The following is a 12,580-nucleotide window of genomic DNA, read 5'->3' as shown; positions in this document are numbered from 1 at the left end:
TAAGCAACTTCCACCATTTCCATAGTGGTTGCTCCATTTTATAAACCCACCAACATGTGCAGCACTTAAAAATTTTTTTTAGTCTGCTGGATGACTAATAACGTTGACCATATTTTCATACACTCATCATCTGTTTGGATATTCTCTGTGTTGAGCCTATTCTATTGTGTTTTTATTACTCATTTGGAGAAGTTCTTTATTTTGGGTAAGAATATTTTATCAATTATATATATTGTAAAGACTTCTCCCACTGTATTGCTTGCTTGCCCTAATCCTCTGCTGGTTAATGTTTTTGATGAACAGAAGTTCTTAATTTTAATGTAATCCAGCTTAACTTGTTCCTTTATAATCAAGTTATTCATGTGAAGAAGGGGGTCAAGATTCATTTTTTTGTATGGATAAATACACAGTACCATTTTTTGAAAAGACTTTGCATTGTGCTACATTGTCAACTTTATCTTAAGTCAAGTGATTGTTTTTATACAGATCTCCTGAACTCACTGTTTTGTTCCATGAATCTCTTTATCTGTCACTGCACCAATTTGAAACCAACCTGATACTGTAGCTTTACCAGATCTTGATGTCTGGTTAATCTCTCTGTCTTTTTTCCTTTTCTTGGCTCTTCTTGGTCCTTTGCATTTTAATATAAACAAGTTTGTCAATTTTCACTCAAACCAAAACAAACTAATAGGATTTTGATTGGGATAACATCAAATCTAGAAATCAATTTGTGGAAAATTGCCATTATTATAATAGTTGACTATTCCTTGAGCATGGCATCTCTCCTTTTATTTAGGTCTTCTTTAATTTATTTTAATAATGTATTTACAGTTGTCAGAGGTCTTTCATAGGTATTTTACTCAGTTTTGAATGCTGTGAAAAAACACCAGACGGGGTGGATTATAAATAACAGAAATGTATTTGTTAGAGTGGGGTTTGGAAGTCTGAGATCAGGGTGCCAGCCTGGTAGGGTGAGGACTCTTCTTTTTGTATCTTCACATGGTAGAAGTTCTATTTTGTCTTCTTTTATATGAACACTAACCCCACTCTCAAAGGCTCTCCACCTATGTGACCTAATCACCTTCCAAAGGTCCCACCTCCTAACGCAATCACATTGGAACTTAGGATTTAATATGTGAATTTTGGATAGACATGAATATCCATGCCATAGTAATACTTAAGCAATTTATTGAACCTAGATCTGAATTTAGAGATTCATATGCTTAATTTTCTATTGTTTACTGAAGGAAATTTGGGGGGGAAATCTAGCAAAAGCACAAATACCATGAATAAATAACATTTTAGCATGTTCCGGACAAATAATGAATGGCTCAATAGAACTTTGTTGTAGTCTTGACAACTTGAAAGTTATCTGGTATAATTTTGTTTGTTACAGTATATATCATTTTGTATTTAAACTTTTTTGAAAGCAAATGTATTCTTATTTGGCTGTAAAGGACATATAAATATAGAAAAACATTTTAATATAAATAATTGTGTTTAGGGGGAAGGTCCTAAAACCAACTCTACTCAAGGGATGCCTTGGTAGCAATGATTCTTAACCATCTGGAGTGACAGAAGAAAGTGATATTGGGTAACTAACATCTTAAGAAGTTTCATCTCAAGTTTATATAATATTATAACAGCAAAAATGGAATATTATGCTATTGATTGCTTCATTTTGGTCACAAGTCTGGGCTGTTTTATCAGTTACTGATTAATGTGGTTAGTCTGTGCTTTGTAATTTTCTAATCCATGGAGAGAGTTTTAAACAGAGTGGATGATTTCATGTTGTGCAGCATTTTTATGTAATTTTTTTTTATAACATTAGGACCACTGAGCACTATTTTAAATACTTTTGAAGGCTTTTTAGCACCTTACGGGCATGATATAGTGTATGTTAAGTGGATAAATATTCAAAATTGATTGTTGTGTTTTACATTTACCATGGCAGCTGGACACTTTAATCTTACGATAAAATAGGTATGATAAATCCTGGTGGCGGCGTGGAAAAAAATCACAGGAATCGCAGGAACATTGCTTTCTATGTTAACTGTTCTATCTAGTAAGCATCTGCTCAAGGAAAAGATCCATCGTTTTCTTCAGATGCTAAATTTGATTGCTCAGCAAGTTTATTTTTAATGTTGGGAGTCCTTGGTTATTTTCATCTAGCTAGATTTGTCCTGTTGTGACATTTGTGTAAGAGCGATGAAGAGCAGTTAGTTAGGCTCTTCCCCACAGGATCCTCTGTTACCTCTTTTGCAAAACTATCAACAGTGCAATAAACACAGACGCTTTGGTCTACTTTTACACATAATAACCACATACCACAGAGTTGTGTTCTGTCGTGTGTTAGTCAAATAATCTGGGCTAGTCTAATGAGTTATGTGGTAGATGCTAGTCTGACCCCTGAAGCTCCTATAGGCTTCAACCCTATGTGAAATAGTAATTTTAAAAAATAAAATGCAGTATTGTAGAGCTTTAAAAGCAACATACACTGTACTCAACTTGAGGTTCCTTGTTTCCCATAAATGAATGCGTTCTGCTCTTGCAGGTTTTAAGGCGGAGCAGCGACGAAGAGAAGATTCTGTGTCTGGTGCGGCAGCGAGCGGGCCACCACTGCCCCACGGCCGTGATGGTGGTGCTCATCATGGTGTGGGACGGCATCCCTCTCCCCATGGCAGACAGGCTGTACTCCGAGCTCACCGAGAACCTGAAGGCCTACAACGGCCGTCCCACCGACCGGAGATGCACCCTCAATGAAAAGTAATCATACCTGCTTCGCACTGTCCTGACGTTCAGCCCTCTCTAGAGAATGTTAAGTTGTTAATTAATGACCAAGGATATGTATGGGAGAACAAGATTTTAGATATTGGGCAACTAAAAAGAGTGACTGTTTCTTTTTTTTTTTTTTTTTAATGTATCTTTATTGATTTCCGAGAGAGGAAGGGAGAGAGAGAGAGAAACATCAATGATGAGAGTCATTGATCGGCCGCCTCCTGCACGCCCCCCATTGGGGATCTAGCCCGCAAGCGTGATCTCCTGGATCCTAGGTCGATGCTCACCTGCTGAGCCACGTAGTCAGGCAAGGGTGACCATTTCTTTAAAGAGAGGCATGATTTCATAGTGAGTTAAGACCTTTTGAGGATGTTCTTGAATAGAATACGCCAACATCCATTGGCTGCCTTCTGCAGTCACCCTACTGGGGGTTGAGCCCAAAACCCAAGCATGTGCCCTGACTGGAATCGATCCTGTGACCTCTTGGTTCAAGGGCTGACGCTCAGCTACGGAGTCACACTGGCCAGGCGTTCATCAATTGCATCTCCAACCTTATTTGTGTCTCAATTTTGAATGATATGTAAGGACAGTTTTCTATCTCTCAAGTAATACTGTAATTCACCCTTGTTTTCTTCTAAAATTTGTTGAAGTCATAAATAATTAAAACCATAAATCTCTAATGTATTTAAAATTTATGCTGGTCAATAGTAGGAAGAAGAGATTCATTTCTCTCCTTTTTTCCATTTATTCCCATCACTACTTTCTAAAGAGTACTACTTTTCTCCTTGATTTGAAATGCTTCTTAACTATATACGAAAATTTTATGTAATGGAATCCTGTCTTGTATTTGAATTCTGTATTATTGTCCTGGCTTTTTAGGTACTGAGTACCACATTGCTTAAACTGTAGAGGCTTTATAATATATTTCAGTATTTGGTAGGGCTGGCTCACCATTCTTACTCTTTTTCAAGACTTTCTTTGTTACTCAGTTTTCTCTTCATGCTTCCAAATAAACTTCATAATCAACAGTGTAGTTCTAAGATAAATCTAATGATATTTTTCATGGAATTGCATTAAATTATAATAAATGGACATCTTTATCTAATCAACAGTTCATATTCAAATATTACCTATTTCCCAATAATATTTTTTATAGTAATTTACCCCCATCCTGGATTGGGTGGATTAAGTTGTTTTATCTTTTGGTCTCTTAATCCTTTTATCTCACTTCTTTGTCTTTCAGGGCATTGACATTTTTAAACGGAATGAGTTCATTTTGTAAACTGTTGTTTAATTTTGACTTGTCAGATTGCTTCTTCCTGATTCAATTCAGTTCAGGAATTACTGGCAGGAATACTATACTCAATCCATAAAATCAGGACCTATAAGTCAATTTGTCTCATTTCAGTGATGTTTACTGTTTAAGATGTTCTGGGGAAGCTCTTTCAAGCCTCACAATCTTTTACATTTCCTATGTGTTTAATTTTTAAGTGACTGTCAATAGTTAAACTATATTTTTCTCTTTCCCATGTGTTATTTCAATGACTTAAACAAGTTTTTTTTCTGTTTGTTTGGCAACTTTAATTTCATCTGCAGTTTCCTATTAACTCCTTTGGTCCCATTTACATTCCCTTTTTCTTCCTTGCCAAGTTATTGTAATGCTTTGCTCCTTTAGATTTTACCTCCTATTTCTGTTGAGGATTTAGAGGAGGTTAGAATATTTCACCTATTCTTCCCCTCCCTTTCTTCCTTTGTAGTATTTTGAATGGTCCCTTTTGTATTCAATGTTATATCAGGATTTTTCCTGACATTCACAATTAAAAAATACAGTTTTGATCTCTAAATTTTCATATTCTTTTTATTTACTGTTTTTAATGTACGTTTTTATTGTTTGTTTATTTTTTATTGAGGTAACTTCTGTTGTGAGCTCCCCTTCAAAAGTGTAGTTTCTATATTGTTTGTATTTTTAAGGCATTACATAAGCACTGCATACATACTATTGCAAGATTTAAGCATAAGGAACCACAGAGTGTATGTTACCTCCTTGGGTTCGTATCTTTGTATGTGTACTCTAATCATTGTCATCCTTACTATAATTTTTTAACCCTCACCTAAGGAGTGAGGATATTTTTTTTCCATTGATTTTCAAAAAAGTGAAATGGAGGGGTAGTGTGTGAGTGAGAGAGAAACGTCGATGTGACAGAGACACAGGATTGGTTGCCTCCCACACGGCCCCTCCCCACCCTGGGCAGTGGTCAGACCTGCAACCCAGGTACATGCCTCTGACCAGAATCGAGCCCTCGACCCTCTGGTGTGCAGGCCAACCCTCTAACCACTGACCTGCACCGGCCAGGGCTCTCATCCTTACTGTAGACTATTTTAGGGCTTCAGAAATGCCCCCAAAGCGATAAAATTACCAAGTTAACAAATGAAACAGGCTTTTCACTCAATTTTTTGTGTTGTGACATTCATAAAGGCTTTCTTTAAAACTGATAAAGTGATTTCACATACAATATATACTATTCTTTTCAGTTATCAGAGGATTGTATCAATGTCATTTTACAGAGAGAGTAGCTAAAGTCCAAAGTGGCCATGAGATGCTCTAGTTTTCATTTCTGATAGGAAACAGATCTGAGATGTAAAATCCAAGCCCTTTATATCCCCTATTCAGACCATTTCTAAATCAAACAAGATTACATGTATTTCAGATGTGTCTAGTTTATTACAATTCATTTGGATTTGCAATCGAACAGTTTAGTTAAAAATTGAGTTATATTCACATACAGTTAGCTTTGTGTTATTAACAGTACTTTAGATATAATAATTAATAAAAGAGATGTTAAAATTAGTTTATTAGCCAAAATACTTCTAAAGTCATATGAACTTGAAATGTTCTGTCTGAGGTATTGTCCTACTTTATCAGCTCATTCCCTTGCAATTACCATCTTACAGTCGTACCTGTACATGTCAAGGAATTGATCCAGAGTCTTGTGGAGCTTCATTCTCTTTTGGCTGTTCATGGAGTATGTATTTCAATGGCTGCAAATTTGGTAGAAGCCCAAATCCTAGAAGATTTAGAATTGATCCAAGTTCTCCCTTACATGTAAGTTTCCTTTTAACTTTTTAATTACACAATGAATATATAAGTACATTTCTATCAACCCAAATTCCAGTTGTCCCTGGCTCCTTCCTCCTCCTCCTTCCCTAACCCCAGAGATAATTATTATTAGAAGAACATAGAATTTTATGCCCAGCCAAAGTAGGAAGAATTAATAAAGCCATTTGCCAACATTTCAAAGACTCAGAAAGTTTACTACCCACAGAGCTACTATGAAAGAATTACTAAAGGACGTATTCCAGAAAGAAGATATGTGAAACCGGAAGCAATCTGTCCAGGACAGGAGGCCATGGTGAGCAAAGAAATTAGTCACCCTTACTGTTAAGTTTAGATAAGTTGAGTACTTACATTTTTAAATTAAAAATAACAACCTATAAGTATAATTCCATTCTCTTAACTCGGGTGGGTAGGCAGTGGGAGGGGGTGGGGCATGTATAAGGGCTATGTGTGGTGGTGGTTAATGCTTTGTATGGAGTGGGAAGGATTTAGATACTCTTTAACTCTAAGATCAGTGTTTTTCAAACTTTGAGCTGTGATCAATAGTGAAAAACATTTTATATTACAAATCACTATACAGTTAAATATGTACAAGTAAATAATTAAAACAAAACCATCAGAAAAGAAGACTTAACCTTATTATATGTAACAAAGAAAATATTTAAAAAATTGAAACCTAATATGCAATATAGTTACTGCTAAGTATCTCTATGATGCAGAATTTATAAAATTTAATTTATTTTTTAAATTCTAATTGTGACCTACTAAACTGCTTTCATGGCCCACTAATTAGTCATGACCCACAGCTTGGAAAACACTGCTCTAGATAGAAACACGTATTTGAAAAGTGCATGTTTAAAATTTTTTTAGATGAATAGAAATAGAATTTATAGCTTTGTATTACTTGAGGGGGGGCGATTTAAAAACAAACCATCCATCCATAAATCAGCAAAGGGAGTTTACACATAATCATTAGGATTCAGGATAAATAGAAAAGAAAATAAAACAGCAGGAATTAATCCAACTATATCTGTAATACAGTGACTATAATAGCTTTCAAAAAAGCTTAGAATTAAATGAATAATGATCCTTTTAAAGAGGTAATTAAAATTATTTAGCATTTTCTAGATTTCCCATCCCTTGCAATAAAACAATGAAAAGATTCAAGAGAGAGAATTGTCATCTGAAGATAAAGTACTGTAGAAATCTAACAAAAAGTGTGTTAGACCTTTAGGGAGAAAACTATAAAAAAATAGTAAGGGACATATAAAATACCTGATAATGGAAAGCTACTCTGTTCAAAGATCAGACACTTGGTAATGTGATGTCAATTGTCCCATAAAATTAACCAGTTCAGTTTTCTTTCCAAATATTATATGATGAAACTGTTAGCATGTAAACATATTAATAATATTGATGTGACTTAGATTTTTATTCTATGACAATAATACTGTTATATAGTTAATAAATGTGAGGTCAGGGTTTGCTTATGGTTGTTATTGATAATGAGTAACATTTATATAGTACTTATAATACAGGATAAAGCATTGCTCATTCTGGGAACTGAGAGAAGGCCAGTATGAAGCTCAGCAGGCAAGGGAGAGTGAGGTACATGCAATGTCCTTGTAAGCCAGTTCGTTGAAGGGTTTTAAAGAGAGTGATATAATTACACTTGTTATTTAAAGAGCTCTCTGTGGCTGCTTTTTGAATAATGGATTGCAGTTGGCCAAGAGTGTGTTTACCAAAATGAGCTAGCTATGAGAATATTCCGGGGAAGAGATAATAGTGCTTGGATTGTGATTGTGCCAGAGAAAATGGTGAGCAGTGGTTGGTCTGGAACTATTTTTTTAAATTAATTGGTGCTATTTCTTGACAAAAGGGTATGCTGAAATAGCACCACATTGGTAGGAGACAAATAATGAATTCAGTTTGGACTCAAGGGGTTGAAGATTCCCTAAGGGGATACCAAGTGGGGGTTGTCAGGTCAATAATAATAAAAATCTGAAGCTCAAGGGGTAAATCTGCAGTTCAGGTGGTAGTTGTCATGGATATGGATTTGATGGTCCTTGAGATCAGATATAGGGTGAGAAAAGTAGAGCGATGTTGGCTTGAGTGCCGACAGGTTTATCTGATAAGTAGAAATCTTTATATCCTAAACACATTTATTCTAATGAAATAATTAGAAAGTCAAGATTTTTACAATATGAATGAGCCTTACATTCATAAATAGACACCAGAAGTCAGCTCTACAGTCTATTTGATTTTGTTCTATTTACCTCCTTTTTCTTTTTTTCAACATTTCTCCCCAATAAATGAGATATTTTATAAGATGACAAGTCTGACTTGTGACAATGGATATTTCATAATATTCTACTGGCAGTAAAACACAATTAATCCACCCAATATTTTAAGTATTAGAAAACAATCAAAATCTTTTCAATAGGTATTTAAATCATAATTCTAAAGTATCCCCCAAATAAATAAAATAATGTGTGTATAGACAGGAAGTGTTCTTAAAATAGGATCCTAACTTCCTGATTGTATTTAGCAGGTTACATTAAGGAACAGATAATTGAGTAGACAGATAAATGGAACAGAGTAACATAAATATAGACCATATACATAAATTTCTTTTTCAATGAAAGCATCACCATAAATCGTCAGGAAACTCAAACGGTTATCACTGATGCTTTACAGTTGCTAAGACTGAGGCTTGTTAGACACACTCAAGAATTAACTTCGTATGTCTACATTGCCCTGTGGCTTTGGCTTTCATAGTAATCTAATGCATACCAGAGGTGACGTGATTCATATGGAAGTCTTTTCTCTGTGTTCTTCGCATCTGCCAAATTTCAAACGAGACAGACGCCTCAAATCTTCTTAAGTTCCTCCTCCAACCTTGTTCTCTATTTCCCCTTCAATTTACTTCCTTAGATGTGACTGATCATTTTTAAAAAGTCCCCGACTTGATTTAGTATTAATTATCTCTGAAAAACTATCCAAGTGGTCTTTCAACTTTTGTTTCCAATGTCTTCCTTCTCTGCATCACACCACATACTGTCATCAGTAACATTAAAAAAAAAAAAATTGTATTGATTAGAGAGAGACATCGATTTGTTGTTCCACTTATTTATGCCTTCATTGGTTGCTTCTTGTATGTGTCCTGATCGAACCCACAACCTTGGCACTGAGCTACTCCAGATTCTTAATAATGGTGTTAAGGTTCCTCACAGACCCACTAAATCTTCCTCAATTTGTAGCCATTGTGGTGTAGAAAAGAAAACACCAATTTTAGACAACCAGTTGCCCACTTACTAGATTTGAAGCCCTTGACACAGGATTTGCTTACGTGATATACGCCTTATGTGCTTTGCTTTCCTCTCTGTTATAGAAAGTTGTTGCACTGTGTCAGAATTATTTGCTTCCACATCTCCCTTTGCCAGCAGCAACTTTGTCTTCATTTACTTAAAGTCTCCAGTATCATTGAATAAATATAAAATATGATTCTCATTTTTAGCAACATAAGCTGTTTTGCAACTTACCTCTAACACCATTTAGATTTCTAATTAGCATTTAACATAGAATTTTAGTTTCAAAAGACTAAAGTAAAGCATAAAATCACTAATAGTATAGATTTTTAAATAAACAATCCAAATTGTTTTCTGTGGTAGCTCTTTCATCAGGGTAAATATGAATTGTGCACTAACTACATATCATTTCCATAACCTTAAACTCACCTTACATGTCACTGTGAAACAACTTTTATATGGACTATCTTTTCCTATAGGAAAAAAACCTTGAAGATAATTTACAGAGTTTGGCCACACAATTAGCTCCAGTTTATAAACAGTATGCTCCAGTTGCTTACCAGAACCAGGTATGTTTTGGGACCTTACATGGTACTTTTAAACATGGTTGAAATTTCTATATAAACAAAATTACTGTTACTAGAAAACTTTTCTAATTTGAACTTTGATGTATATTTCTTTTTATTAAACAGCTTTAAAAGTTATCTAGTGTTAATTTTAAAAGTATTATAGTAATTGAATTAAAACTCGTAAAAGAATTATGCTTATTTCTAAAAATAAAAGATAAAAGCAGGAATGTGTGATTGGTTCAACATATGAAAATCAGTCAGAGCCAACATCATAATTAATGATAAAAGACTAAAAGTGTTTTGCCTAATATCTGGAACAAGATAAAAATGTCAAATCTCACCACTTCTATGAAACATGTTATTGGAAGTTCTATTCAGGGCAATTAAGTAAGTGAAAGAAATCCAGACTAAAAAAGGAAGCGGTAAACTATCTCTGATTGCCAGTGATATGATCCTATATGTAGAAAATATCGAGGCACATACACTATTAGAACTAATACGTGAGTTCAGCAAGGTTTCTGGATACAAGATCAACATGCAAAATCATTGTATTTCTATACACTAGCAATAGACAATCCAAAATGAAGTTAGATCATAAAAATTTTTAAATTTGTCAAAGGACATCATCATTAAGAAAGAATACAGTGAGGGAAGATGTTGAAATATTAGTCAAGGGGTACAATCTCCCAGCTATAAGATACATAAAATCTGGGGATCTAAAGCATCGTTAAGAGATCTTAGATGTTACCACTACACATATGAGATAATTATAATTATGGGAAGGGCTAGAAGTGTTAACTAACTTTTTTGTGGTAATCATTTTGCTGCAATTCATACATGTACCATCGCATTGTGCACCTTAAACTTACTGTTATATGGCAGTAATATGTCAATCAAACGGGAAGGGGGTAAAAAAAAGACAGCACAGAATGGGGGGAAATATTTACAAATCATGTATCAAACAAAGTAGAAAATAAGTGTAGATATTTTAAAATATTTAAACATAAGCATAGGTTCATATTTTTTAAATCTTTAGTTTATTTGTATTATGAATAATGTGCTTTCTGTTAAATTTTAGCTTTTCTTTCCCCACCCCCCTAAAATTATAATTCCTTTTCATCTTGTTTCATTTAGTTTTTTAGCTTTTCATTTTTTAAAAAAATATATCTTTATTGATATCAGAGAGGAAAGGAGAGGGAGAGAGAGAGAAACATCAGTGATGAGAGAGTCATTAATCGGCTCCGTCCTGCATGCACCGGACTGGGGACCGAGCCTGCAACCCGGGCGTGTGCCCTGACCGGGAATCGAAGCCCGATCGCCTGGATCCTAGGTCGATGCTCAACCGCTGAGCCACGCCCGGCCGGGCAGCTTTTCATTTTAATTTTATAAATTCACTTTCTGTACTGGTTTGTGAATATGTGTACATATTTACTTTTTATACACATTGAAAGCTGCATACATAATGAATGCAGTACATTAGCCTCTTTCTAATGGAATGATTCAGGCTGCTCTGCTTGTTGATCCACCACCAGTGGGCATTCGTGTCCCCACCCTGCCTCAGTCACAGCAATGATTTTCCCCAGGCATTCTCAAACTCTATCCCGAATGTTACTAAACTACACATTCAGTGCAGTAAGATACGGTAGTTTCAGAAATCTCTGAAACTACAAACTGTAATTAAATTTTAGAACTTTTTCAGGAAGTGATTTTTACCCTTTCCTTAAAGTGAGTCTGTCTTAAACTGTGTGTGATACTTTATTTGTTCTTAGGTAAAGTACGAACACGTTGCCCAAGAATGTCGGCTTGGCAACAGGGAAGGTCGTCCTTTCTCTGGGGTCACCGCTTGCCTAGACTTCTGTGCCCACCCCCACAGGGACATTCACAACATGAATAATGGAAGTACTGTGGTAGGTACCTGGGAGCTTTTGATTCTAAAAGCCCCATTGCTATATGCTTAGGCTGAGACCTTAAATATGACTTGTAACAAATATTGTATGTGCTGTTCCGCTATGTATATATCAATAGTATTAATTTTTTAAATTTAAGTTATTATTGAAGTACTGTACTTCCAAAAAAGTTACAGAACTACCCTTCAACCTGTATTTTGTTGAAGCTCTTGAATTGTGTATTTAATTGAGGTATGTTTGCTGGGAGGTAGGGGTTACATGATTATTCAAAGCAACATTTCCGTGCTATCGAACGGTAGTTAGAAAGGTAGGCAACTTATAATGTTTCGGGTTTTTTTGTATTTTTAAAGAATGCACTTTTGTTTTTTTAATATGTCTTTATTGGTTTAAGAGAGAGTTAGGGAGAGGGAGAGAGAGATAGAAACATCAAAGATGAGATTGAATCATTGATCAGCTGCCTCCTGCACGCCCCCTACTGGGGATCCAGCCCTCAAGCAACCCAGGCATGTGCCCTGACAGGGAATCGAACCACTATCTCCAGGATCATAGGTCGATGCTCAGCCACTGAGCCAGGCCAGCCAGGCTAGGAAAATGTTTTCAGTGAAACATAATGAAACCATTGGGTATGCTTTTAATGGATATTTAATGACATTTGAAAATTATCATAAAAATAGTAGAATACTACCTGGTATCAATGGTCAGGAATTTTCTGTGTATAGTTGTGTATTTTCATTTCTCTGCAATGAATAAAAATAAAGTGAGGACAAGGACTGAGAGATAGGTTATATTCGAGATAGAATTTTCTTAAGGTGTCCTATTTCACATTCAAAGCAAAGTGAGACAAGCTTATTGACGTGCTTTTTTCTTTTTTTAATATATCTTTATTGATTTCATAGAGAGGAA

At 35.2% G+C, this 12,580-nt stretch overlaps 1 protein-coding gene across 8 annotated transcripts in view; it reads left to right on the top strand.

Annotated features, from left to right (window-relative positions):
- Nucleotides 1-12,580, top strand: part of TET1 (tet methylcytosine dioxygenase 1) — a 112,762-nt gene that overhangs the window by 85,947 nt on the left and 14,235 nt on the right. For 7 of the 8 annotated variants that reach the window (XM_081157360.1, XM_081157358.1, XM_081157359.1 and 4 more), the window contains 5 exons: nucleotides 2,555-2,766; nucleotides 5,731-5,881; nucleotides 6,102-6,188; nucleotides 9,681-9,770; nucleotides 11,540-11,677. In XM_081157360.1, the coding sequence (XP_081013486.1) occupies nucleotides 2,555-2,766; nucleotides 5,731-5,881; nucleotides 6,102-6,188; nucleotides 9,681-9,770; nucleotides 11,540-11,677 (678 nt within the window). The remainder of the gene's footprint in view (nucleotides 1-2,554; nucleotides 2,767-5,730; nucleotides 5,882-6,101; nucleotides 6,189-9,680; nucleotides 9,771-11,539; nucleotides 11,678-12,580) is intronic. The other variant, XM_081157361.1, reaches the window with a different exon arrangement.

This window comes from Miniopterus schreibersii, assembly GCF_964146895.1.
Source record: "Miniopterus schreibersii genome assembly, chromosome: 14".
Classification (NCBI taxonomy): Eukaryota; Metazoa; Chordata; class Mammalia; order Chiroptera; family Miniopteridae; genus Miniopterus; species Miniopterus schreibersii.
Note: the sequence above shows the minus strand (reverse complement) of the source record. Positions and strands in the feature narration are given on the sequence as shown.